The sequence below is a fragment of the Chiloscyllium punctatum genome, chromosome 49 (assembly GCF_047496795.1).
Source record: "Chiloscyllium punctatum isolate Juve2018m chromosome 49, sChiPun1.3, whole genome shotgun sequence".
NCBI lineage: Eukaryota > Metazoa > Chordata > Chondrichthyes > Orectolobiformes > Hemiscylliidae > Chiloscyllium > Chiloscyllium punctatum.
This window is the reverse complement of record NC_092787.1, coordinates 15,429,682-15,453,337: the sequence shown is the minus strand read 5'-3', so window position 1 is coordinate 15,453,337 and position 23,656 is coordinate 15,429,682. Positions and strand designations below refer to the sequence as shown.

Genomic DNA, 23,656 nt, shown 5'->3' with positions numbered 1-23,656 from the left:
TGAAGGGAAGAATTAAGTTCGAATCAGGAAGGTTGTTTCCACTGCAGGATGCAACTTGAATTAGAGGGCATAGCCGAAAAAAAAGGGGAAGCAGATTTAGGACTGAGTTTAGGAGGAACTTCTTTATCCAAAGGGTTGTGAGTCTGTGGAATTCCATGCCCAGGGAAGTAATTGAGACTATCTTGTTGAATGATTTTGTGGCAAAGATAGATAGATTTGTGAACAGTAAAGGAATTAAGTATTAGGGTGTGTGGGCAGTTAAGTGGAGCTGAGTCCACGTAAAGATCAGCTATGATTTTATTGATTAGTGGAGCAGGCTCAAGGGGCCAGATGCCTTTCTCCTGCTCCTATTTCTTATGTTCTTATAAAAGCTGAAAGAACTTTGGATGTTGTAAATCAGAAATAAAAGCAGAAATGGCTAGAAAAGCTCAGCAGGTCTTGCATCATCTGTGGAGAGAAATCTGAGTTAACATTTTGGGTCTAGTGACCCTTCCTCTTATGTTCTTTGAAGTGACCATTAACTGGTTTCAATTGGGGTGACAGCAAAACAAGTTGCCCTCAGGATTTCTATTGTCTGGATAATCATGATGAGGTCAGGTCTGGCAGTGAAGGTAAGTGGCAGAGTCACCTGCAGAGTTTTATGGCCACCCTTACCTGCCATCCTGCCTGTGGGGAATATAAATTCTCTTCCGTGAATTACTATTAAAGACAGCAATGTAAGTTCAGAATGCTAAATCTTTCAAACATAACTCATTATTTATTATATTACTTCCTGCATACAGTGAAATAATTTACTCAGATGCAAAAATAAAGTATGAATCATATAAATGTTTCATAACTAAGGCTCTCTTCTTATTTTAACAGATACAAAATGTGATGTAATTTTGAGGCCAAAACGAGATTTGAAAGCGAAGGCTGAAATACGGAAGAAAAGTAAGGCCATTTTAAAATTGAATAATCTTTTTTTGTATTTTAAGTTGTCACTAAATATTGTCCCTTTTCGTTGGTAAATGTTACACTGGAGGTTAAATTTCCTCTTGGTGGCGTTGTCCCACATTAGGTGAAATATTATATGTGCCTTGGCATCCATCCTGTATCTCAGCCAATTGCATGAGCCTAGAGGTAAATGTGGCATTTTCCTCATAAACCCAATGGAGAGTGAGAGAACAAAAACTTAGGTCATGCAACTCGGAAACTTCAGCACAATCCCCCTGCTTGCACCTTCGCTTCTCGCTGCTTCCCCATCTGCTGTTTGCACTTGAGTATAACCGGGTCTGGGTATACGGAAGACTTCCCTTCTGCACTCCCTCTGCCCAGCTCATGATGTGGAAGTTATCAGCAGAAGATAAGTGCCATGATACCCACTCTAGTGGAGGGAGAGGATTTGTAATATCCTCTTCCTCTCTCCCCTCCAACCACTGTTTCACCCAATCACTTACCTGATGAAGATCCCTAAGCAGTCCAGTTGTTTTGCTGCCATTGTGCCCTAAGCTGAGATGGTTAACTGAGCAAAGATCAGTATTGACCCTGAGAACCTTTTGGTCTGTATTTCAACACCTTATTGGTGGGTGTCTTTACCTTAGCGCCTTCATTCAATTTAACCTGGAACCGTTATTATAGAATATAAATAAATTGTGAGAATAATGATAATGATCAGTGTAGATTAAAGTTAAAGACTGTATGAAGAGGATTGACAGTTATATGCCCCAAGAGATTTTACTTGCCCTACCTCTTTACATCAAGTGGCCAAAATTAAAACCATCACATTGTTTTCAGATGTTTGGAAGACCATCTCAGCTTATCAGAGCAGTTGCCTGCAGTAATCTATTGTACATAGCTGATTTTTAAATTACGTTATTTTGAAAATGGCTGTGTGCATCTCAAGAAAAACAATTGGCTTCAAGTTTATTTATTTTGTTTATTGCCAGTAGCCAGATTTACGAATCTTCTTGATCAGAAATGTTGTATGGATGGATTGAAAGACTATCCGCTCAGACACTCATGCACCGAACGAGCAAGTAGAATCAAGCTACCTGATCCATGCAGAACAATATTTTTAGAATGCTGCAATTATGCGCAAACATTACGTTCAAAGTCTGACAGCGACCTGACATTGGGACGAATGGGTAAGTCTTGAAATAATAGGAGATTAATTTTCCTGCACATCTTATCCAATTGGGAAACACAGCTCTTAGGAATGGAATTAATTCCTGGGACAGCCTGGCAGATGGGTGGACCATAAAATCAGGTACAATGGCAGGAGTGCCTTGCTCATTTCCTACCAGCCTCGAAAGGTTTTTGATACATTGCAGACTAACTGAGCTTCCTCCTGATCAGGTACAATGTGTCTAGGGGAGAAACTCTCTCCAAAGTAGTTCCTCCCCAATGCAAATGTATTCCTCCACACTATTTGCCAATGTTTACATTCCTGGCCCTGTCAAAACCCCAGACCTTTCTGCATGTCTAACAATATGATTACTCTTGACCTGCATGTAGTTACAGCATTGGCCTCAGCTGACAAGCTGTTGATATATGAGAAATTATTCCCATAAAACAGAAAGTCACTATTAACTGTCACCTGACACCTTGATGATAATGATCCAAAAATTTGATGTATCATTGTTTGCTATGTGAGTAACTTGGTTGTATCACTGGATATACTGCCACAGCATATTGGATTCCCAGTTTCCTTATCCCCGTCATTGCTAAAAAGAGGAGCTGAGAATTTGGGGTGCTTCCACAGCTGAATGGATAAGGACAATAAATAGCATTTCTTACATACTTAAAATTAAATATCCAAGTTCTTCTTGCGGTGAAAAAGATGGATACTAAGCGTTGACGTTTCTGAAATCTGTGAAGTCCCAGTCCCAGAACTGAAAGTAAGTGATGGGCCTGAAGAGTGTCATTTTGCCAGTATTACTGAAGTAACAGGTTTATCTGGCACTACTCTCAAACTGAGAATAATCTCCTGGAGCTGCAGCTCCAATCAGAGGACTGAGGGTTTCTCCAAAGAGTGGAGTCCTCAAAGATCAATGTCTGTCTGTATCCCAACCATGAGTCAGACTGGCTCTGTAAATCTATGGGGTGAATTTGTATTTGCAGATACATTCTATTTTGTTCAAAAAGCACACAATTTGTAGGCAGTCAGTCCATATGATATTTTATCAATTCCTACTTAGGAAATAGAACCAGTCTGACTCAAGGTTGGGATACAGTCAGTGTGTGAAATGTGACTTGAAAAAAGTCCTGGGATTTACATATTAATGAATTGAAACCTGCAACCCCATTCTAAGTGATTAAAAACTTAACAGCAACCTAGTTTTTTTCAATACATTGCATCAGTTGTATTCTATGATTCTGCCCGACTAGTTAACTAACAAAGGAGCAGTGCTCTGAAAGCTTGTACTAAATAAATCTCTTTGACTATAACCTGGTGTTGTGTGATTTTTAACTTTGATCTTTAAGAGGCCTCGCCCTCTCTATCATTACCTTCTTGTTCTTAATGTATTTGTAGAATCTCCTTAACCGTCCATGCCAAGGCTCTCATATTTCATCTTTACCTTCCTGATTTCTCTCTTAAGAATGCTCCTGCACTCTTTATATTGATTTAGAAATTCAATTGAACCAAGTTGTCTATGTCTAAAATAAGATTTTCTTGCATTCTTGACCAAAACCTCAATGTCTTTATTTATCCATTGTTCCTTAATCTTACCAGCTTTACCCTTCACTCTCACAAGAACAAAATGCTTCTGAACTCTCATCGTCACACTCTTGAATGTCTCCCACTTGTCAGATGACCTTTTAACTGCAAACAGTCTACTCCAAGTAACTTTTGAAAGTTCTTGTCTCATACCATTAATATCTGCTTTATTCCAATTAATGACTTCAACTTTTATGGAAGGATTATCCTTTTCCATAACCATTTTGAACCTAATAGAATTATGATCACTAGACCCAAAGTGTTCCCCCACTTTCACTTCAGTCATCTGCCCTGCCTTATTGCCCAAAACAAGGTCTAGACCTGCTCCTTCTCTAGTATGAGCATTCATATATTGATAAAGAAAATGTTCTTGAATGCATTTGATTTTGTTAGGCAGTGTTTGACAAGATTTAATACAATCATTGTTATACGGAACTCTCCTGTCAGGGGGAAAGACCGGAGATTCTGTAGCTGTGAGCTTAAAATTAGGATAGTTTGATGCTTTCCTGGTGCTAGGATTAAGGACATCTCTAAAAATTTCAAGCATATTGTTAAAGGTGAGATTGTGAAGCCAGAAATTGTTGTACATATTGGTAGGGATGACATTTTTAGAGAAAAGAATAAAGCAGTACAGAGTGAATTTAAGAGATTAGGTCGAAGATTAAGAAATAGAACCTTAAAAGTAATAATTTCTGGTTTACTCCCAATGTCAATCTCAAACAAGAAAAGGAACAAAAGGTTAATGTAATAAATCAATGGTTTAAGAGCTGGTGTATTGATCAGGGATTCAGATTTTTGGACAATTGGAATGTCTATTGGGATAGAAAAGACCTGTACAAAAAGGATGGGTCTAACCTAAACTGGAAAGGGGCCAATATCTTAGCAGGAAGATTTGCTCATTCTATTAAAGGAGACTTTACACTGATAGAGAGGGGGAGTGGAAGAATTCTAAGTAGCAGTGTAAACAAAAGGATTAATGGAGATTTCTCTGAATGTGAGGACAGCATGTCAATTAGAAGAGAAATACAAGAGTGAGACAGAATATGTAGTAACTCTGAATTCTAATTTGGATTCTGCAGTTTACATTTGCTACAATAATTTGTTTCATCTCAATCCAAGGGGTCTTACAGGTTAGGCTGATGAACTCAGGGCCTATTTACAAACATGGAATTATGACATCATAGTGTTACGACAGAGGGTAAACCCTTCTGCTAATTTAAATCAGACACAGAGAAAAGCTCACCTCTCCTCATAATCTGTAAAAGTATGTGTAACAAAGAACTATCAAATCCCACTATTTAAGGAAAAAATTAACAATTTATTCTTTAACTTCAAGAAAAAAGAGCATTAAACAACATCTATCTACACTGTTACCTCCTTTGTCTGAGCAATTTATCTACCTCCCACTCTACAACAATATACTGATCTGATAAAACTCCCTGATTAGGTTTTACAAAAAAAATTTCGAATTTCAAAAAAAAAGTCAGCTGTGTCAATTCTCCTCTCTATCTTCCTCTGTAGAGTTTTCTGGGTCTTTTCTTTGGTCTTCTGCTGCACAGATTTCATATGAACAGGTACCTTTCAGAGAGCGATTCTATGGGCAGTCTGGCTAACTGTTCAAAATGTCCAAATTTTATACCCCAAATAATCGGATCATCTCATTAGTTTGATGTTGTCAAAACAATAAAATTCAAGTTTGATTGGATTTTAATATCTTGGGGCATAATTTAAACTGATTGGCCAAATTCAAATTTGTTGTGTATCATAACAAATTAGCACAGCTATTTGTTTCACAGCCAAATGTTACTTTTAAAAATTTTTTCAGCATATTTCTGTGTTTGTTAAGTCCTTGCCAGCTTTTTCTCTCTCTTAAAGGTACAGTACACCTACAACTTCATTACAATAGCTATTATAGGAACTTAGCTGACAGATGGACAAGACTGACAGCTCGGTGTTCTGGTTTTAGATGTAGTAGGAAAGATAGAAAAGGAAGCAAGAAAGGAGGGTGGGTGATGTTTTTGATCAAGAAATACATTACTGCTGTAACTAGGGAAGATATTTCTGAAAAATCGTCCTGTGAAAATATATGGGTAGAAATTACAAATAAGAAAGAAAAGATCACTTTGATGGGATTGTACTATAGACCCCGCCAATAATAAGAGGGAAATTGAGAAACAAATATGTCGGGAGATCTCAGCTATATGTAGGCATAACAAGGTTGTAATACTGGGGTTTTAGTTTTAGTTTTCCCTTGTGTTAAAGGGTTGCATGGTGATCATTAGAATGTATCTTTTTGAATCTGAGTTCTGGCATTGTGCACCAATTCCAAAATGAAAGTTGTTGCTGTTTTTCATGTCTTTATTTATTTTTGTTTAACTCCAAAACTAGAATTGAACAATGAATTTGAAATGGAGCCTCCAAGGGTCCGTAGTTATTTTCCAGAAAGCTGGTTATGGGAAGTCCATGAAATTCCAGAGAGGTATTTTCTGCGGTACTTTTCTTAAGATGTTTCTATGCAATTTGTAATTGGATTCTGCAGTCTACATTTGCTACAATAATTGTTTAATCTATCTACATTAACCAAACTGGTATTCATAGCAACTATGGAAAATCCCATTCCTAATGTTAGATCATCTGCACTTCTGAGTGACAAAGTTTACAAAATGTTTATAATTGGTGCTAGGAGTAAGCACCAGCCATGTTTTTTTAAAATAACCAGGCATAAAATTTAGATGGCATAGTTCCATTTTTGGGTGTCAAACATGGAATAAGCCTCAAATCTGATATGCAGTGCAAGCTTAATACATGTCAGAAGTGCACCATCTATCATATTGAAATGGGCAACTATGTAACTGTCCATTGTCCAGTCTTGTAACAGGTGATAGATGACTGTTTAAGACCCCCTCTGCAATTGGTTGCCCCAAAATAGGCAACATGAGCTGCATTCACCAAGTCTTTATGCACCGTAACCAGTATTCCTTAAAGGAATCAATGCAAACTGCCACCGAAGAGGTAATATGTTAAAATATCCTTAGCTAAATGTGGCGTTTGGTGGAGCGACAGTGATATGTATTAATTACATCAGTATTGGTCTTCTTATTCCTTTGACTGCACTTCTAACTTAATATATATTCAATTAGTCCCTCTCCTTGGCTTTTTTCCTAAACCACACAGCGTTATCTACTTATTAAAAAGTCTCCATTATGATCTCTCCACACCTTCCAGGTTGTACCTTTGTCTTAATCATAAATACCATGTCTGGTTTAACTACCTATTCCTTAAGACTTGGTTTTCTTCTGCAGTAGTGGACGTTATCTGGTCTCTGGCCATGATTGTAACTAGGAGAAAGTGAGGACTGCAGATGCTGGAGATCAGGGTTGAAGAGTGTGGTGCTGGAAAGGCACAGCTGGTCAGGCAGCATCCAAGAAGCAGGAGAGTCAACATTTCGTGCATAAGCTCTTCATCCTGATTGAGACCTTATGCTCAAAACGTTGACTGTCCTGCTCCTTGAATGCTGCCTGACCAACTGTGCTTTTCCAACGTCACACATAATTGTAATAAAACTACTTCACTTAATCCAATAATACTATTTGTTCAGTGTTACATAGCATTTTCTTAGTGATGCATGCTGCCCATTTGATTCAGTGCTCATTGAAGTGAAGTGAATTGAATTGAATTGAATTTATTGTCACATGTACCAAGGTACAGTGAAAAGCTTTGTATTGCGAGCAATACAGGCAGATCACAGAGTTAAGTAGCATAGATAGTAAATAATAGGTAAATAGCAGTAACAACAAAAACACAGGTACAGGTGAATATTAAGAGTTTGTGAGTCCATTCACTATTCTAACAACAGGAGGGTAGAAACTATTACAAAACCATCTGGTGCAAGTGTTCAGGCTTCTGTACCTTCTCCGCGATGGTAGAGGTCGTAGAAAAACATTGCCAAGGTGGGAAGATCTTTAAGAATATTGGCTGCCTTTCCTTGACAGAGGGCCTGGTGGATGGATTCTATAGATGGGAGGTTGGCCTTTGTGATTGTCCGGGTTGAGTTCACCACTCTCTGTAACCATCTCCAATCTGGAGTGGTACAGTTGCCATACCAGGTAGTGATACATCCAGAAAGAATACACTCAATGACACACCTATTAAAGTTGGCAAGGGTATTCAGCATAATGCCAAATTTCCTCAGCTGCCTGAGGCAAAAGAAACGTTGTTGAGCCTTTGTAACCAGTGCTGAAGAAGGGCTTATCCCCGAAACGTCAATTCTCCTGCTCCTTGGATGCTGCCTGGCCTGCTGCGCTTTTCCAGCACCACATTTTTCAGCTTTGTAACCAGTGCGTCCACATGAAGAGCCCAAGAAAGCTTGTCGTGGATAACCTCAGCACATTTCAAACTTCTTGTAGTGTTTTCTCTGTGAATGAGCTGATGATTCTTTGAGCATTTTGATTGACTACCATTTTCATATCTTGGCTCCATTCTTTAATATCTTGTTTGTGTAAATGCTATGTAAAAAAATACATCATTACCAGTTATAAATTTATTTCTTAAATTCATGCGTGGAATGTGGTGTCACTGGCTGGGCCATCATTTATAGCCAATCTTTAGTTGCCTTTGAGAAAAATGGTGGTAAGCTACTCTCTTGAACGGTTTAGGTGTTTTTGGTGAAGGTATACCTACAATGCCATTTAGGGAGTGAGTTCAACAGTTTTGACCGAGCAGCTCTGAAGGAACAGCGATTAAATTTCCGAGTCTAGGTGGTGAGTTGCTTGGTGGAGAACTTGAAAGTAATGATATTCCCATATATCTGCTGCCCTTGTCCTTATGATGTTCTTTGCATAAGTTCCTCCTTTCAGGTTAAGAAATCTAGGGAACAGAATTTTAAGTTTTACTTATTTCTTCTCTGCTTCTCTACAAAATTTGCTCCTCTCATCAGTGATATCTAATCTCCATTTTTCTTTCTGGTCACCGCATTATAAGAAGGGTGTGGAAGTTTTGGAAAGGGTGCAGAGGAGATTTACTAGGGTGTTGCCTGGTATGGAGGGAAGGTCTCATGAGGAATGGCTGAGGGACTTGAGGCTGTTTTCGTTGGAGAGAAGAAGGTTGAGAGGTGACTTAATAGAGACATATAAGATAATCAGAGGGTTAGATAGGGTGGACAGGGAGGGCTCTTTTCCAAGTATGGGGATGGCAAACATATGGGACACAACTTTAAAGTGAGGGGAGATAGGTATAAGACAAATGTCAGAGGCAGTTTCTTTACTCAGAGAGTAGTAAGGGTATGGAATGCTTTGCCTGCAACGGCAGTAGATTCGCCAAGTTTAAGTGCATTTAAGTCATCATTGGGCAAGCATATGGACATACATGGAATAGTGTAGGTGGGATGGGCTTCAGATTAGTATGACAGGGTGGCGCAACATCGAGGGCCGAAGGGCCTGTACTGCACTGTAATGTTCTATGTTCTATGTTCTTCGTTCCTTTTTCCTTGCACATTTTCTGCTTCATTTTACTTTTTTTTTACAATACTTTAACGTTGTAGTTTGTCAGATGTCTTTTTAATTTTTTCTGGGTTCTTTTCAAATTATCTTGTCACTGTTCCTGTGTCATGCCAATTATTGAGAATTGTAGAGAGAGAAATGTGAGAAAAAAGAGCATTTTTGCCTGTGAAGCAGTATAATATTGGTATGTTTCTGTCACAGTATGCTTGAAGCAAAATATTGAGTTCACTGAAGACATAGTGTACATTGACTTTTTTTTGGTGTACATTGACCTCAGAATAAATGCCAGGGCTGAAGCTAAATTTGCCTAGTCTCATTTTCTGTTTATAGTGGACAGAGAAAATAATGTGCAGCAGGGAAAACTCCAAACTTGTAACGCAAAATTTAAACAAAAGAACTGCCTTTCTCAAAGCAGGTATCAGCAGAAAGTATAAGTATCCTAAGTGGCTTATTTCAATGCCTGTTAAAACAGCAGCTCCTCTAAAGTTTGAGAGACATACTTAATTTGACCTGTAGTTCAATTATGCGTTTACTATAAATGTTTGTCAGTTTATAAACTAACCAATGTTCCACTAAGTACAAAATTGCAGAAGATTATATGACATACAAGTAAGGCCAAATACAGTAATCAAAGTCTTCTGTTCAATCTTTAGAATCACCAAAATTTATTTCAAAATTCAATAATGGCAAATTAACAACTTGCATTTATATAGCACCCTTAATGTAGCAAAATATCGATAAGAATATTTGATACTGAGCAACAGATGGAATTTTCGAAGCAGATGACAAAAGCCTGGTCAGAGATAAGTTGAGCAAATGAAACAACTCTAAGAAATGAAGATCCACTCACGGGAATTATGTGAAATATTTAACTTGTGTACGTTAAGGATTAAACCAAAATACGTTTAGGGTGCTTTCTCACAGCAATAGTATTTTTGTTTTGTGTATGTTGGCCATTCTCTGCTGAGATGTAAAAAAGTTGAATCGCTGGTTTCTTATGGCTCGTTCACATCAGTTATGACCCCTGCTGAGCAGCAGTATACATTCTTTCATCTAGTGAGAACAATGGAGCTGTTTGGAAAAGATCAACTTGGGTCTATCTGTATGCTGATGGTAAAGTTCAAGTGCAGACAAAGTAGATACCAGATTCAAACACAAATTGTAAAATGCAGATTGTTTGTACTTCAGAGTGTGCTTTTCCTCTTTATTCTTTTACCAAAATTATCCCAGTAATTACTAAGAAGTTTGATTAAGTAAAAACTAAGTAAATATTTGAATGTTAAAACTCATCAATATACACAATTTAAAAAGTGTCAAATATTGCATTCATTCCATGACATTTTGCAATTTGTTTTGGTGTTGTGCTCTTCATTTTGGCTTGTCCACAAATAAAAGTTTCTGCTCTGCAATTGACAAACAAAATAAAAACTTCAAAATTCCAGAATTGTGTACTGAACTAGATTTTACGTTCTGATATGGTTTCCAAATGTGAGTATTATTAATTTGGTAAATAAAAGTAAAATAGTGAATTTGCAATTTAAATTTTACATGTGACCCATTTTGATTTGAGTTTTGTATATTCATTATGCCTAGTTCAGATTCTCAGCATCTGTCAAAAGTTTTGCCTGATTCACTGACAACTTGGGAAATCCAAGGAGTGGGAATTTCAGGGACTGGTAAGCAAAGACCTGGAACACAGTTTTAGAACGTGATGATTCTAAGCTGCAGATTCAATCCTTCTTAATTTTCATATTTTATGTAGGAGTATGTGTTGCTGATCCAATAGAAGTGACAGTTTATCAGGATGTGATTCTAAAAGCAAAATTACCTTATTCCGTTGTGAGAGGTGAACAAGTGCAATTAAGAGCTTCTGTGTACAGTTATCAGAGTGACAAAACAAAGGTATATCTTTAAAAATTGCTTATTAGAAGCATGCATTAAAAGCCATATTTGGCAACTGTCTGATACCACTTTGGGCAAGGCCTATTTATTGCTACATTTTCACTATTTGAATGTCAGAGCATATTAAGAAACCCTGTGCAAATATTACAGTTCATTCAACAAGAAATAGATTTAGTAGATAAGTTACATTTGGTTTAAAGAAATTTTACCAAACTCTGTGGTAGGATCACCTTCAGATGGAAACCATCAATATCTCAGGCCAGAAGTTGAAAGAATGAACTTAGTAACAAAGTGACAGTTTCACTGAGTAGCAGATTTTCCAACTCATCTAACCCTCCAATCCACAGTGCTTTGATAGCTATCTGACAACTCGATGTCCCGTTTGTTGACAATACCAATCTAGTTGCTTCTTGAGACCCATAAGATTCCTTGTCCCACCATCCATGGAGCCACTGCATTTATGAACTGGACTCACCACATAAATGCAGTGGCTACAAGAGCAGGTCAGAATTTTGGAAGACTGTAACTCACCTCCTGACTCCCAAAGTCTGTCCACCATCTCCAAGGCACAATTCAGGAGTGTGATGGAATACTCCCCATTTGCCTGGATGACTGCAGCCCTAAAGATGCTTAAGAAGCTTTACACCATCCAGGACAAAGCACCCCGCTTGAATGGCATGACATCCACAAGCATCCACTCCCTCCATCACTGAGGCTCCGTAATCCTACAGTGGAAGTTGAATCATCAGCCTTTCACCTTGTTGAATTGTACTGGCTGAGCTAAACTAACAGTATTGAAGTGTATTTTCTGAAAGGAAACACAGCATGTTTTGATGGGGAGGTGGCAAGTTTTCTCTCCTTGAAGAGACCAGTTGGAGCTTTCCTTTCTTTCACTTTTTTTTGTTATATCATCAGAACTAAGATTTATATGTACTGTATAAGAATTCACTGCTCAGCCCTAATAGCTAATTATGCATTGTTTTGTTCAAAGGTTTGTGTACAGCTGAGTACAGATGAGGGAACATGTTTGTTTAAAGGTTCTGAAACAAGCATTGAAGGTAGACAACAATCTGTTTGCCAAAGAAAAACCTTGGAAGGTTTCTCAGCGCTTCCATTTACATTCACTATACTTCCTTTGAAGATAGGTGTTCACAACATAAATTTCACACTTAAAACTCAACTTTCTGCAAATGAAATTACTGTCCACAAATTGCATGTAGTGGTAAGTTCCAGTTTTTTTCAGTTTATTAGTTCTGTATCTATAAACAGAGAATTGTAAGCTTTAAAAAATAACCTTGGAACAGATCAAAAGTATAATATGAAATTTTTATATCAATCCAGTTTGATGATATGAAATCACAAAATAGAAACAAATATAGTTAATTTTGACCTATCACATTTCAAGCGATTCACTTGATGTTTTATTTAATTTATCCAAGTTATTGAACTATACAGATCTTCAAGGTGAGAATTCAGTTTGTGTTGGTTTAGCTGCTGGGACAACAATGGTGCAATCCAATTTGCCTAACCTTGGTTAGGGGTTCTGATCAGTATCCAGTAACCACTACTGGAATCATGCATCCCTGAAGATGAAAGCTTGGTAGTTCTCATTGTCTAGCTTAACATCTTAAGTCAACTTGAATTTACATAGTATCGAAAAATATTTCAAGACCTTTAAGGTTGTTAAAAAATGGAACAAATGGGAAAAAGAACACTTTTTTAAAGATAATATTTTAAAAAGAATATTCTTATGTAAAAACATAATCACGAAGGGCCTGTTCTGTGCTGTATTGTTCTAAGTTCTATATTTACATATATCAAAATACATCCTTATTTTGAAGATGAGGAGAGATGTAGCAATGTGGAAGAATAAGTTTCAGCATGTTCCATACTGTTGGACATTGGTCATTTCAGGCACAGGACACCACTGCAAGAATTCTTCCGGGTAATGTCCTAGGCCCAGGCATCTTCAGCTGCTTCTCTAATATCTTTTCCTCCATCATAAGGTCAGAAGTAGAGATGTTCACTAATGATGACACAATGTTCAGCACCATTCTTGATTCCTCAGATACAGAACCAGTCCATGTCTAACTGCAACAAAACCTGAATGACATTTCCAACAAAATCAGAAAAACTGCCCAGGTGAAGTTATGCCAGTTTTCCCTGAGCCACCAGAACTTTATGTTGCCTCTTTCCAACTCACATGACTTTTCCATGCCTCCCAAAAGTTACACAGCAAAACCTATTGGGTTTATCTGGGCCACAAAGGCATGTCCTGAATGGATAGGCACTCTATACTTGATCAAAAGCCCATTGCTCTTTCCTCTGTGGAGGAGCAGAGGGATCTTGGGATCCATGTCCAGGCAGCATCCTGCTAAATCTCTGCACCATCTCTAAAGCTTCCACATCCTTCCTATAATGAGATGACCAGAACTGAACACAATATCCTAATTTTGGTTTAATTAGGACTTTATAGAGCTGCAGCATAACCTCACAGCTCTTAAACGCAGTCCCCCTGCGAATGAAAGCCAGCACACCATACGCCTTTTTAAACAATGCTATCAACATAGGTGGCAACTTTGAGGGATTTATGGACATGGATCTCAAGATCCCTCTGTTCCTCCAAACTACCAAGAATCCTGCCTTTTACCATGTATTCTGCATTTAAATTCGACCTTCCAAAATGAATTACTTTCCACTTTTCCAGGTTAAACTCCATCTGCTACTTAACCCAGCTCTGCATCTTGTCAATGTCCCGTTGCAATCTACAACAGCCCTCCACACTATCTACCACTACACCAACCTTCGTGTCATCAGCAAACTTACTAACCGCACCCCCCCTTCCACTTCCTCATCCAAATCATTTATAAAAATCACAAAGAGCAGAGGTCCCAGAACAGATCCCTACAGAACCCCATTGGTCAGTGAACTCCAGGCTGAATACTGTCTATCTACTACCACCTTCTGTCTTCTATGGGCCAGTCAATTCTATATCCAGTCAACCAAATTTCCCTGTATCCCATGCCTCCTTACTTTCTGAATGAGCCTGCCATGGGAAACCTTATTGAACACCTAGCTAAAATCCATGTACACTACATCCACTGCTCTACTTTCAATGTGTTTTGTCACATCCTCAAAGAATTCAATAAGGCTTGTGAGGCATGACCTGTCCTTCAAAAAGCCATGCTGACTATCTCTAATCACGCTATGCTTTTCTAAGTAATCATAAACCCTATCTCTCAGAATCCTCTCCAATAATGTGCCCACCACAGACGCAAGGGTGACTGGTAATTCCCAGGATTATCCCTGTTCCCTTTCTTAAACAGGGGAATAACACTTGGAACCATTCAATCATCTGGCACTACTCCAGGGGACAGCGAGGATGCAAAGATCATTGCCAAAGGCGCATCAATCTCTTTCCTTGTTCTCTGTAGTAACCTTGGGCATATCCCATCTGGCCCAGGGAACTTATCTATCCTTATATTTTTCAAAATTTTTAGCATATCCTCCTTCTTAACATCAACATGTTCGAACGTATCAGCCTATTTCACACTGCTCTCCCTCTCAGTAGTGAATACTAAAGCAAAGTATTCATTAAGGACCTCCCTACCTCCTCCAACTCCAGGCACATGTTCCTTCCACTATTCCTGATTGGCCCTACCCTCATTGTGGTCATCCTCTTACTCCTCACATAACTGGAGAATACCAAAGGGTTTTCCTTAATCTTACCCACTAAATCTTTTTTCATGCCCCCTTCTAGCTCTCCTAAGTCCATTCTTCAGTTCCTTCCTGGCCACCTTGTAACCCTCTAGAGCCCTGTCTGATCCTTGCCTCCCCAGCCTTCCTTCTTCCTGTTGACTAGAAGTTCTACATCCCTTGTCACCCAAGGTTTCTTCACCCTACTGTCCCTTCCTTGCCTTAGTGGGACAAACCTATCCAGCACTGTCAGCAGGTGCTCCCTAAACAACCTCCACATTTCTGTCATGCACTTTCCTGAGAACATTTGTTTCCAATTTAGATGCCCCAATTCCTGCCTAATAGCATTGTAATTCCCCCTCCCCCAATTAAATACTTTCCCACACTGTCTGCTCCTATCCGTTTCCATGACTATGGAGGGAGTTGTGATCATAATCACCGAAACACTCTCCCACAGAGAGATCTGATACCTGACCTGGTTTGTTGCTAGGAGCCAAGTCAAGTATGGCCTCCCCTCTATTCAGCCTATCTACAAATTGAATCAAGAATCCTTCCTGGACACACTTGACAAAAACTGCTCCATTCAACTATTTGAACTAAGGAAGTTCCAATCAATATTAGGAAGGTTAAAATCACCAATGATAACAACCCTGTTACTTCTGCACTTTTCCAAAACCTGCGTCCCAATCTGTTCCTCCCTGTTGCTATTGGGGAGTCTGTAGAAAACTCCCAAAAAAGTGACTGCTCCTTTCCTGTTTCTGACTTACACCTATACTGACTCTGTAGACAAATCTTCCTTGACAACCTCCCTTTCTGTATCCCTGATTATCAATGCCAATCCTCCACCTCTTTTACACCCCCCATTCCTTTTGAAGCATCTAAACCCTGGAACATCCAACAACCATCCCTGCCCCTGTGATATCCAAGTCTCCCTGATGGCCACAACATCGTAGTTCCAAGTACTAATCCATGCTCTAAGTTCATCACCCTTATCCCTGATACTATTTGCATTAAAGTAGACACACTTCAACTCATCGCATTAACTGCAAATTTCCCCTATCAACTGTAACTGTCTATCCCTCCTCACAGACTCTCTGCATGCTGTATCTGGCTGTACACTAGCTATTCCATCCTCTGATCCATAGCTCTGGTTCCCATCCCCCTGCTAAATTAGTTTAAACTCTCCCATGGAGGTCAAGCAAACCTCCTGCCCAGGATGTTAGTACCCCTCCAGTTCAGGTGCAACCCGTCCTTCTTGTACAGGTCCCACCTTCCCCAGAAGGTATCCCAATGATCCACATATCTGAAGCCCTCCCTCCTATACCAGCCCTGCAGCCACACGTTCATCCACACTCGCTCTCTGTTGCCCACTCGCCCACAGCACCAGCAGCAATCCTGAGACTACTACTCTGCTCGTCCTGTCTTTTAGCTTCCAACCTAACTTCCTATACTCCCTTTTCAGGTGCTCATTCCTTTTCCTAGCTATGTCATTGGTACTGATGTGTACCACAAATTCTGGCTGCTCACCCTCCCTCTTAAGAATCCTGTAGTCTCAATCCGAGACATCCCTGACTCTGGGATTGGGGATTCTCGTTTGTGACCACAGAATCTCTGTACCTCTCACTATTGAATCACCTATCACTACTGCTGTCCTATTCTCCCCTCTTCCCTTCTGAGCCACAGAGCCAGGCTCAGTGCCAGTGACCTGGCGACTGAGGTTTTCCTCTGGTAGGATCCCCATCCCACCCCCCCAACAGTATCCAAAGCGATATATTTATTGTTAAGGGGGACAGCCACATGGGGTCCCTGCACTGTCTGCCGATTCTCTTTCCCAGTCCTGACAGTCACCCAGCTACCTTTATCCTGCAACTTACGTGGGACTATTGAATAATATAACTTTATAAATGTTAACCTGGGATTTACAAAGGTAAAGTAAAATTCGCAAAGTTTATGACTTCAGTGTCAGAACAGATTTATGTCTGCTTGCACTTTTCCAGTTACCTCCCAGTGACTAATCTTACTTAGTCTGCAGACCTTTCTTAACTTCACATTCCTGTGTATTGTCACAGGAGATTAACTTCAGTATATAAAGTATAATAATTTTTAAACAACCTGTTCAGACATGTCATGACACACCTTTTGAATCCTGATCTCCTGGACACTACCACAGTGCCACAAGACGCTGACTTAAATTATTTCAAAACGAATAAATTATTAATTTTTGTAATCTGTGCTCCTTAATCCTTCAGCTGGGATTCCTTCATGTATGAAAATTTTGCACAGCATCCATCATAACTATTACCAATCAAAACATGGTTTTACAATAGAATAAAATTACAGAAATAGCTGCTGAAATCTCACCTTCAACTAGAGTTCATAGTGTTATCTGAATACCTCACTGAGACACTAACTATCACTCATTCTGTTCTGCATCGTTTCTATAAATACTAGTCATTTCTGTCTATTTTTTTGATTTTGTAAACAGTAATCTTTGCATTTTCATTTTTTTTAATGGTTAACTTCTGACTTGTTTGCAGCCAGAAGGAATTAAGAAAGAAAAAAATTTCCCTTACGTATTGGATCCAGCCAATGTCTTGGGTATGTTTTATACCAAGTTTCCAACAAAATATTTAATTGAGGATTTTGTTTCAAAAACTGTTCTAACTAAAGTTTTTGTTTTGATATTTACTTTTAGGGAGAATTGTGAGAAGAATTGAAATTCAATTGAAAGCACCATTAAATGTTCTCCCAAATGTCAAACCAAAGAATGTGTTGACTGTGCAAGGTAAAATTACTGCTGTTTGATTAATTGTGAACTTGTCCTCTTAAAGATCTTGGCTGTTAAATATTGGCATATGAGCTACTCTGATGATTCAGTGGGCTTTAGTAAAACTCAAGATGTAAAAGCAAAGATAGATACTGTAGACAAACCTGCACTGCCATTCAATACAATCATGGCTAATCCTGATCTTAACTCCATCCCACCCTCTCCCCATTTCACTTGATTTGTTGTGATACCAAAATCTTTCTATCCCAGTCTTAACTGTATTCAAGGAGAAAGTGAGGACTGCAGATGCTGGAGATCAGAGCTGAAAGTGTGTTGCTGGAAAAGCGCAGCAGGTCAGGCAGCATCCAAGGAGCAGGAGAATCGACGTTTCGGGCATGAGCCCTTCTTCTTCAGACCTGCTGCGCTTTTCCAGCAACACATTTTCAGCTTAAATGTATTCAATGATGGAGACTCCACGTAGGGAAATCTTGTTACAACTGTAAAGGGTGTTGGTGAGACTGCACCTGTAGTACTATGTGCAGTTTTAGCTCCCTTATTTAAGTTGAATTTACGGTTTTGGAGGCTATTCAAAAGATATTCACTCGGCTGGTTCCTGGAATGAAGGGATTGACTTACAGTTAAACAGGTTCGGTCTCTATTCATTAGACTTCAGAAGATTGAGGGGTGATCTTACTGAAACACATTTCTGAGCGAGCTTGACAAGTACATATTGAGAAGATGTTTCCAATCTTTGAGGAATTGCAAACTAGGAGACAGTGTTAAGAATAAAGGGGAAACACGTTTAAAACTGAAGTGCAAAAGAATCTCTTCTCCCAGATGGTAAAGAATGTCTGGAATTCTCAACCCCAGGGAGTTGTGAAAGCTAGATCACAAAGAATTTAACGAGAAGGTAGAGATTTTTGAAATGTTGGAGTTGACAGTTAAGTTGAACTGTTATGAAAATAAAAGTTGAAGCCTGGGGGAGATCAACTATGATCTTGGCTGGGAGAACCAAGTATCTTTCTTCTGCAGCTATCTCTTATGTTCTCATTCACAGCCTATTGAGGGTTATAAGCTTGAGTCAAGAAATTTCTCCTTTTCGCAGGACAAAATTGCTGCCCTGTTATCCTGAGACCATTTCCCCTGGTTTTAGACATGGGAAATGACTTCACAGCGCCTACATGCCCCCTCTGAATTCTAAATAATTCAATAAAATCACCTCTCATTAGATTAAACCCCAGGAAGTGTAAGTCTATTTTATTCAAGCTGTGTTCCAAAGTGCAACTTTCTCATCCCAGAAATCAATCTCACAAACCTCCGTTGAACCAGTTCCCCAAGCCAAGCATATCTCGGGTTTGGCACAGAGAATAACATTACACAATACCTTGTGGAGTTCCACCAACGTTCCTACAGAACTACTACAAAATCTCCCCTCTTCATGCACGCAAACACCCTTGTAATAAAGTTCTAGGTTTACTATCTATTCAGACTTCTAACAATACAGATGGTTCATTTGGAATTGTCCATCCAGTTCCATGTTTGTCATATACCACAACAGTTCAGTTTATTCGGACAGCTGTTTATTTTATGCAATTTCCAATCAGCAGCCCATTTTACAAAGCACATAAAGTCAGCTGCCCTATCAGGACATTCATCTTTAATAGTTTGGAGTGACTTCAACCATTTGAGCTCAAAAGGGGGAAATGGAGGGACTAGATATTTGGAGCCAATGAAAGGATGACAAAAGCAGGTCTGATTAGTTTGACTGACCAAATCCAAAAACTGGAAGAACAAAAGATAGTGTCCAAAGCTCAGACCTTTGTCTTCCATTTTGGTACACAAGACCAATCTGTAGAAATCTAGTAAAAGCAAAATACTGAAGATACAGGGGATCTGAAATAAAAACTGGTAGTGCTGGAAAAACTTAACAAGGCTGGCAGCATTTTGGAGAGGTAAACAGATTTAACGTTGAGTCCAAAAAGGTATCTATGCCCATAGATGCTGCCAGACACTAGCACTTTGTTTTTATTACTATAGAAATGGAGGGTGAACACTTATAGAAAATAAAATTTCTCTTCCTACAGGCTGAGTCAATTATATCCAGGAATCTGCTCTTCTGTATTTATTCATTAAGCGGGGTACAATGGCATGATTCATTATTTTCTAAGTTATATGCACTGTTATCTCATAGATTTGATAAAGCAACATCTTGTTCATTTATAAGTCCCACACAAAATGTTTCAGTGAGTGTTTATCAGTCTGCTGAATGAAGGAGAAATGCAGCTGAGAACACAGATAACACACAAAGCTTTCAATATGAAAGCCCCAGATCATGCTATTTAATGTCTAGTTATTAAAGGTTTATGTAATATCTTTGCTAAAGAGGGGAGAAAAGGGAGAACCATCTTAGTTTCAAATTATTTCAGCCGTTCTGTCATATAATTATAGGCGAAGTTTAGCTTATACATGTGGTGTCAGCACTATAACATTACTTTCAATGGCACAAGTAGTCAGCTTTGGCATATGCTGAGGTTCAATCTTGGTTTATTTCATTATCACTATCTAAGTGAAGATATAAAGTCTGATGGACTTAATTTCTAAATATATTGAGCTATCAAAACAATTTAGCAGCTTTCAATAGTATTACTTAATCAGTTTTGTCAAGTTGGTGCTTCAGAGCTCTGATTCTTTGGTCAGGCCTAATGTCCAGCAATCAGGTGTTGTGTACGGGTATATAATTCTACCACAAACCATCTGCTATAAACTAGGGATTTTTATCTGAAAAAGAAATAGAGATTGTTTTGTGTACAACTAAGATCATAATGAGTTAAACCTTAAGTATTTCTCTTTAATATACTGATTAACCTGTTGTTAATTATTTTTCTTCATGCACTTGTCAGTTATACTGACGTATTGGCTTGGATTTTGGCAGGTGACATAATTGGTGAAGCAATGTCCATAGCTTTAGATCCTGATGGAGTTCACAAGTTAACTAATTTACCTCGTGGCTCTGCTGAATCAGAGCTAATGAATGTGGCACCAATTTACTTTATTTATAACTATTTGGAGAAAACCAATAGTTGGAATGTGATGGGACCAAACAGCTTGAAGATTCAGCTGGACATGAAGAAACAAATGAGAGACGGTATGTAACATATTCATCTATAATTGACATTTTTACAAATAAACAGATTTTATTTTCAATGATTTCAAAAATGCAATGACATTTTTGAAAAGCATTGAATAGATTGAGGATTTGTTTGAACTTGTGCAAATGGAGTGTTTATTCACAGATTGGGGTGAATGCAATTTCCCATGAATCAATACTTTTCATTTGTCTTGCTTGCCTTCAGCAGGAATTCATTTATGTTTTTAATTTATGAATGATATTAAAGTATGTAAAGATTTGCACTGAAAGCTTCCATGATCTGAAAGGAAAATTAATTGAATTAATTCATAAATAACAATTATTTAATATCAGACCTACTGTGTTGTGGCTTTGGGCCAGCAAGTTAACAGCGGTGATAATTTGCACATCTAGAGCATCCAGAGAAAATATCTAAAGATGTCTAATACCAGACATATTTGATGCCTGTAACAGAGTAAAGTATGCATTTGGGATAGTCGATGATTATTTACTAAAACTTCACAAGAAATTTGAGACAGATATAAGAATAGAATATCTTCTATTTGGATGTTATAGGCTAATATAGTACAAATTTCAGCATTACCTTTTGGTTATTTATGGTTTTCATTCATCCGTACGTCAGGAAAAGCCATAAAGAACAGAAGTAGAAGTAGGAGTAAGCCATTGGCCCATCAAGTCTTCTCTGCCATTTAATGAGATCACAACTGATCTGGTAATCTCCTGTCTTTACCCCATAACCCTAGATTCACTTACTGAATTAAAAATCTGTCTTGGCCTTGAATATACTTAACAACCCAACCTCAACAGTCCTTTGTGATAAAGAATTTCACAGATTCACTACCCTTGAAGAAATTCCTCCTAATCTCTGCCTTAACTGAGCGACTCCGAACTCAGATTATTCCATCTGGTCCTACGCCTTCCCACAAAGGGAAATAACTTGTCAGCAATAATTCTAGCAAGGTCATAGAGATGTACAACATGGAAACAGACCCATTGGTCGAACCCGTCCATGCCAACCAGGTATCCCAACCCAATCTAGTCCCAACTGCCAGCACCCAGACCATATCCCTCTAAACCCTCCCTATTCATAGCATCCAGATGCCTGTTAATCGTTGCAATTGTACTAGCCTCCACCACTTCCTCTGGCAGCCCATTCCACACATGCACCACCTCTGTGAGAAATCGTTGCCTTTTAGGTCTATTCTATATCTTTCCCTCTCACCCTAAACCTATGCCCTCTAGTTCTGGACTCCCTCACCTCAGGGAAAAGACTTTATCTATTTACCCTATCCATGCCCCTCATGATTTTATAAACCTCTATGAGGTCATTCCTCAGCCTCCGACGCTCCAGGGAAAACAGTCCTAGCCTATTCAACCTCTCCTATAGTTCAAGTCCTCCAGTCCTGGCAACATCCTTGTAAGTCTTTTCTGAACCCTTTCAAGTTTCACAACATCCTTCCGTTAGGAAAGAGACCAGAATTGCACGCAATATTCCAAGCCCCAAAAGAATATTGTATATTTCCCTCGTTCTTCCCAGATCCAGAGAGTTCAGGCCGATTTTCATCTCTCCTCATTAGAAAATCTAACCTGGGATAAATTCATGTCCCTTTTTCCAAGCCATTTTCATATATTGTAAATAATCATGGTCCCACCACTCTTCCCTATGGCATTCTGCTTGTTACAATTTGCCATGCTGAAAATATCCCCCTTATCTCAACTCTCTTTTATAAATTAGCCAATATTCTATCTTTGCTAATATAATATCCCCATACTATGGGCCCTTCTTATGTCAAGTAACCTAACATGGAGTACTTTATTAAATCTGTTTTGGAAATACAAGTATATTACATCTACTGGTTCTCCTTTATAGATCCTGCTTACTATCTCCTCCAAAAGAACTCTAATAAATTTGTCAGGCAAGATTTTCTCTTCGTAAAATTAGAATAACTCCACAAAGGTTGATATCCTGTCACCAAGTCACCCTTTATTTGCACTTGCATAGTACATGAGACTGACCCAACTGACGGCAGAGAACCAGTTCCTAGAGTGAGCAGAACTCCTGCCATTCCTGCTTACATCTGACAGACAGGACTCCCTGATTGGCATATTGTCTGTGGCCAACACCTCCAGGATTCCTTGTGTTGCAATAGATGCTTGCAATCGTTGTTCCTGTGTTTGATGAATAAACTCTACACGCATTCAACTACTTTGAATGGGCATCCACAATGACTAAAACATTGAACCCATGAAAGGCTGGCTTAGCTGATGTGTAACCAAGTCCAGGGTTTGCCCAGCCATTAACAGGAATGTGGGTGAAGTGCTGGCGGTAATTTTTGTCCTTGTTAGTACTATGTGCACTGCCCCACCAAAGTGGCAATGTCATCATCCAGTCACAGCTATCTTCATTTTGGAAGCCCCTGACTCACCTTGAAGGAGTTCAACCAGTATCTGGTGGTGACCTTTGTTTACCAATCATTCTCGCTCCCTGCAATAATTTGCTATCCTCAATGGTGATATCATCTTAGCCTGTTCCTGAGGTTCCCAGCTTCACAAATGCCAGTCTTCACCTAATTAGAAACATTCACACAATAATATAAAATGACTGAAAGCACAAGGGCTCTAGGCCCTGTCAGTGTTTTGACAGTGGTGCCGAAAACATGTGCTCCAGAGTTAGCATGCCTCTACACAAACAATTCCAATAGAGCTCCATCACTGGTACCTACCCAACAATGTGAAAATTATGTTGTATCTTCTCTCCATAAAAGGCAGGACAAGTCTAAACTTGCCAATTAGTGCCTCAGTCAATTCGTAATCAACAAAGGTACAAAGCAATAGCCTACTAACTGATGCTCATTTTGAGTTCTGCCAAGGCCACGCAGATCCTGATTACAACCAATCCAAATATAGACAAAAAAGGTGAAATCAGAGGTTAAAGCTGCCAACTG

The 23,656-nt window shown here is 38.9% G+C and overlaps 1 protein-coding gene across 1 annotated transcript in view; it reads left to right on the top strand.

Moving 5' to 3' along the window:
* c5 (complement component 5) overlaps nucleotides 1-23,656 on the top strand; it is a 128,486-nt gene that overhangs the window by 45,959 nt on the left and 58,871 nt on the right. The window contains exons 16-24 of the mRNA XM_072566111.1: nucleotides 865-933; nucleotides 1,929-2,126; nucleotides 6,089-6,179; nucleotides 10,792-10,874; nucleotides 10,961-11,100; nucleotides 12,092-12,322; nucleotides 17,334-17,394; nucleotides 17,492-17,581; nucleotides 20,496-20,708. Of these exons, the coding sequence (XP_072422212.1) occupies nucleotides 865-933; nucleotides 1,929-2,126; nucleotides 6,089-6,179; nucleotides 10,792-10,874; nucleotides 10,961-11,100; nucleotides 12,092-12,322; nucleotides 17,334-17,394; nucleotides 17,492-17,581; nucleotides 20,496-20,708 (1,176 nt within the window). The remainder of the gene's footprint in view (nucleotides 1-864; nucleotides 934-1,928; nucleotides 2,127-6,088; nucleotides 6,180-10,791; nucleotides 10,875-10,960; nucleotides 11,101-12,091; nucleotides 12,323-17,333; nucleotides 17,395-17,491; nucleotides 17,582-20,495; nucleotides 20,709-23,656) is intronic.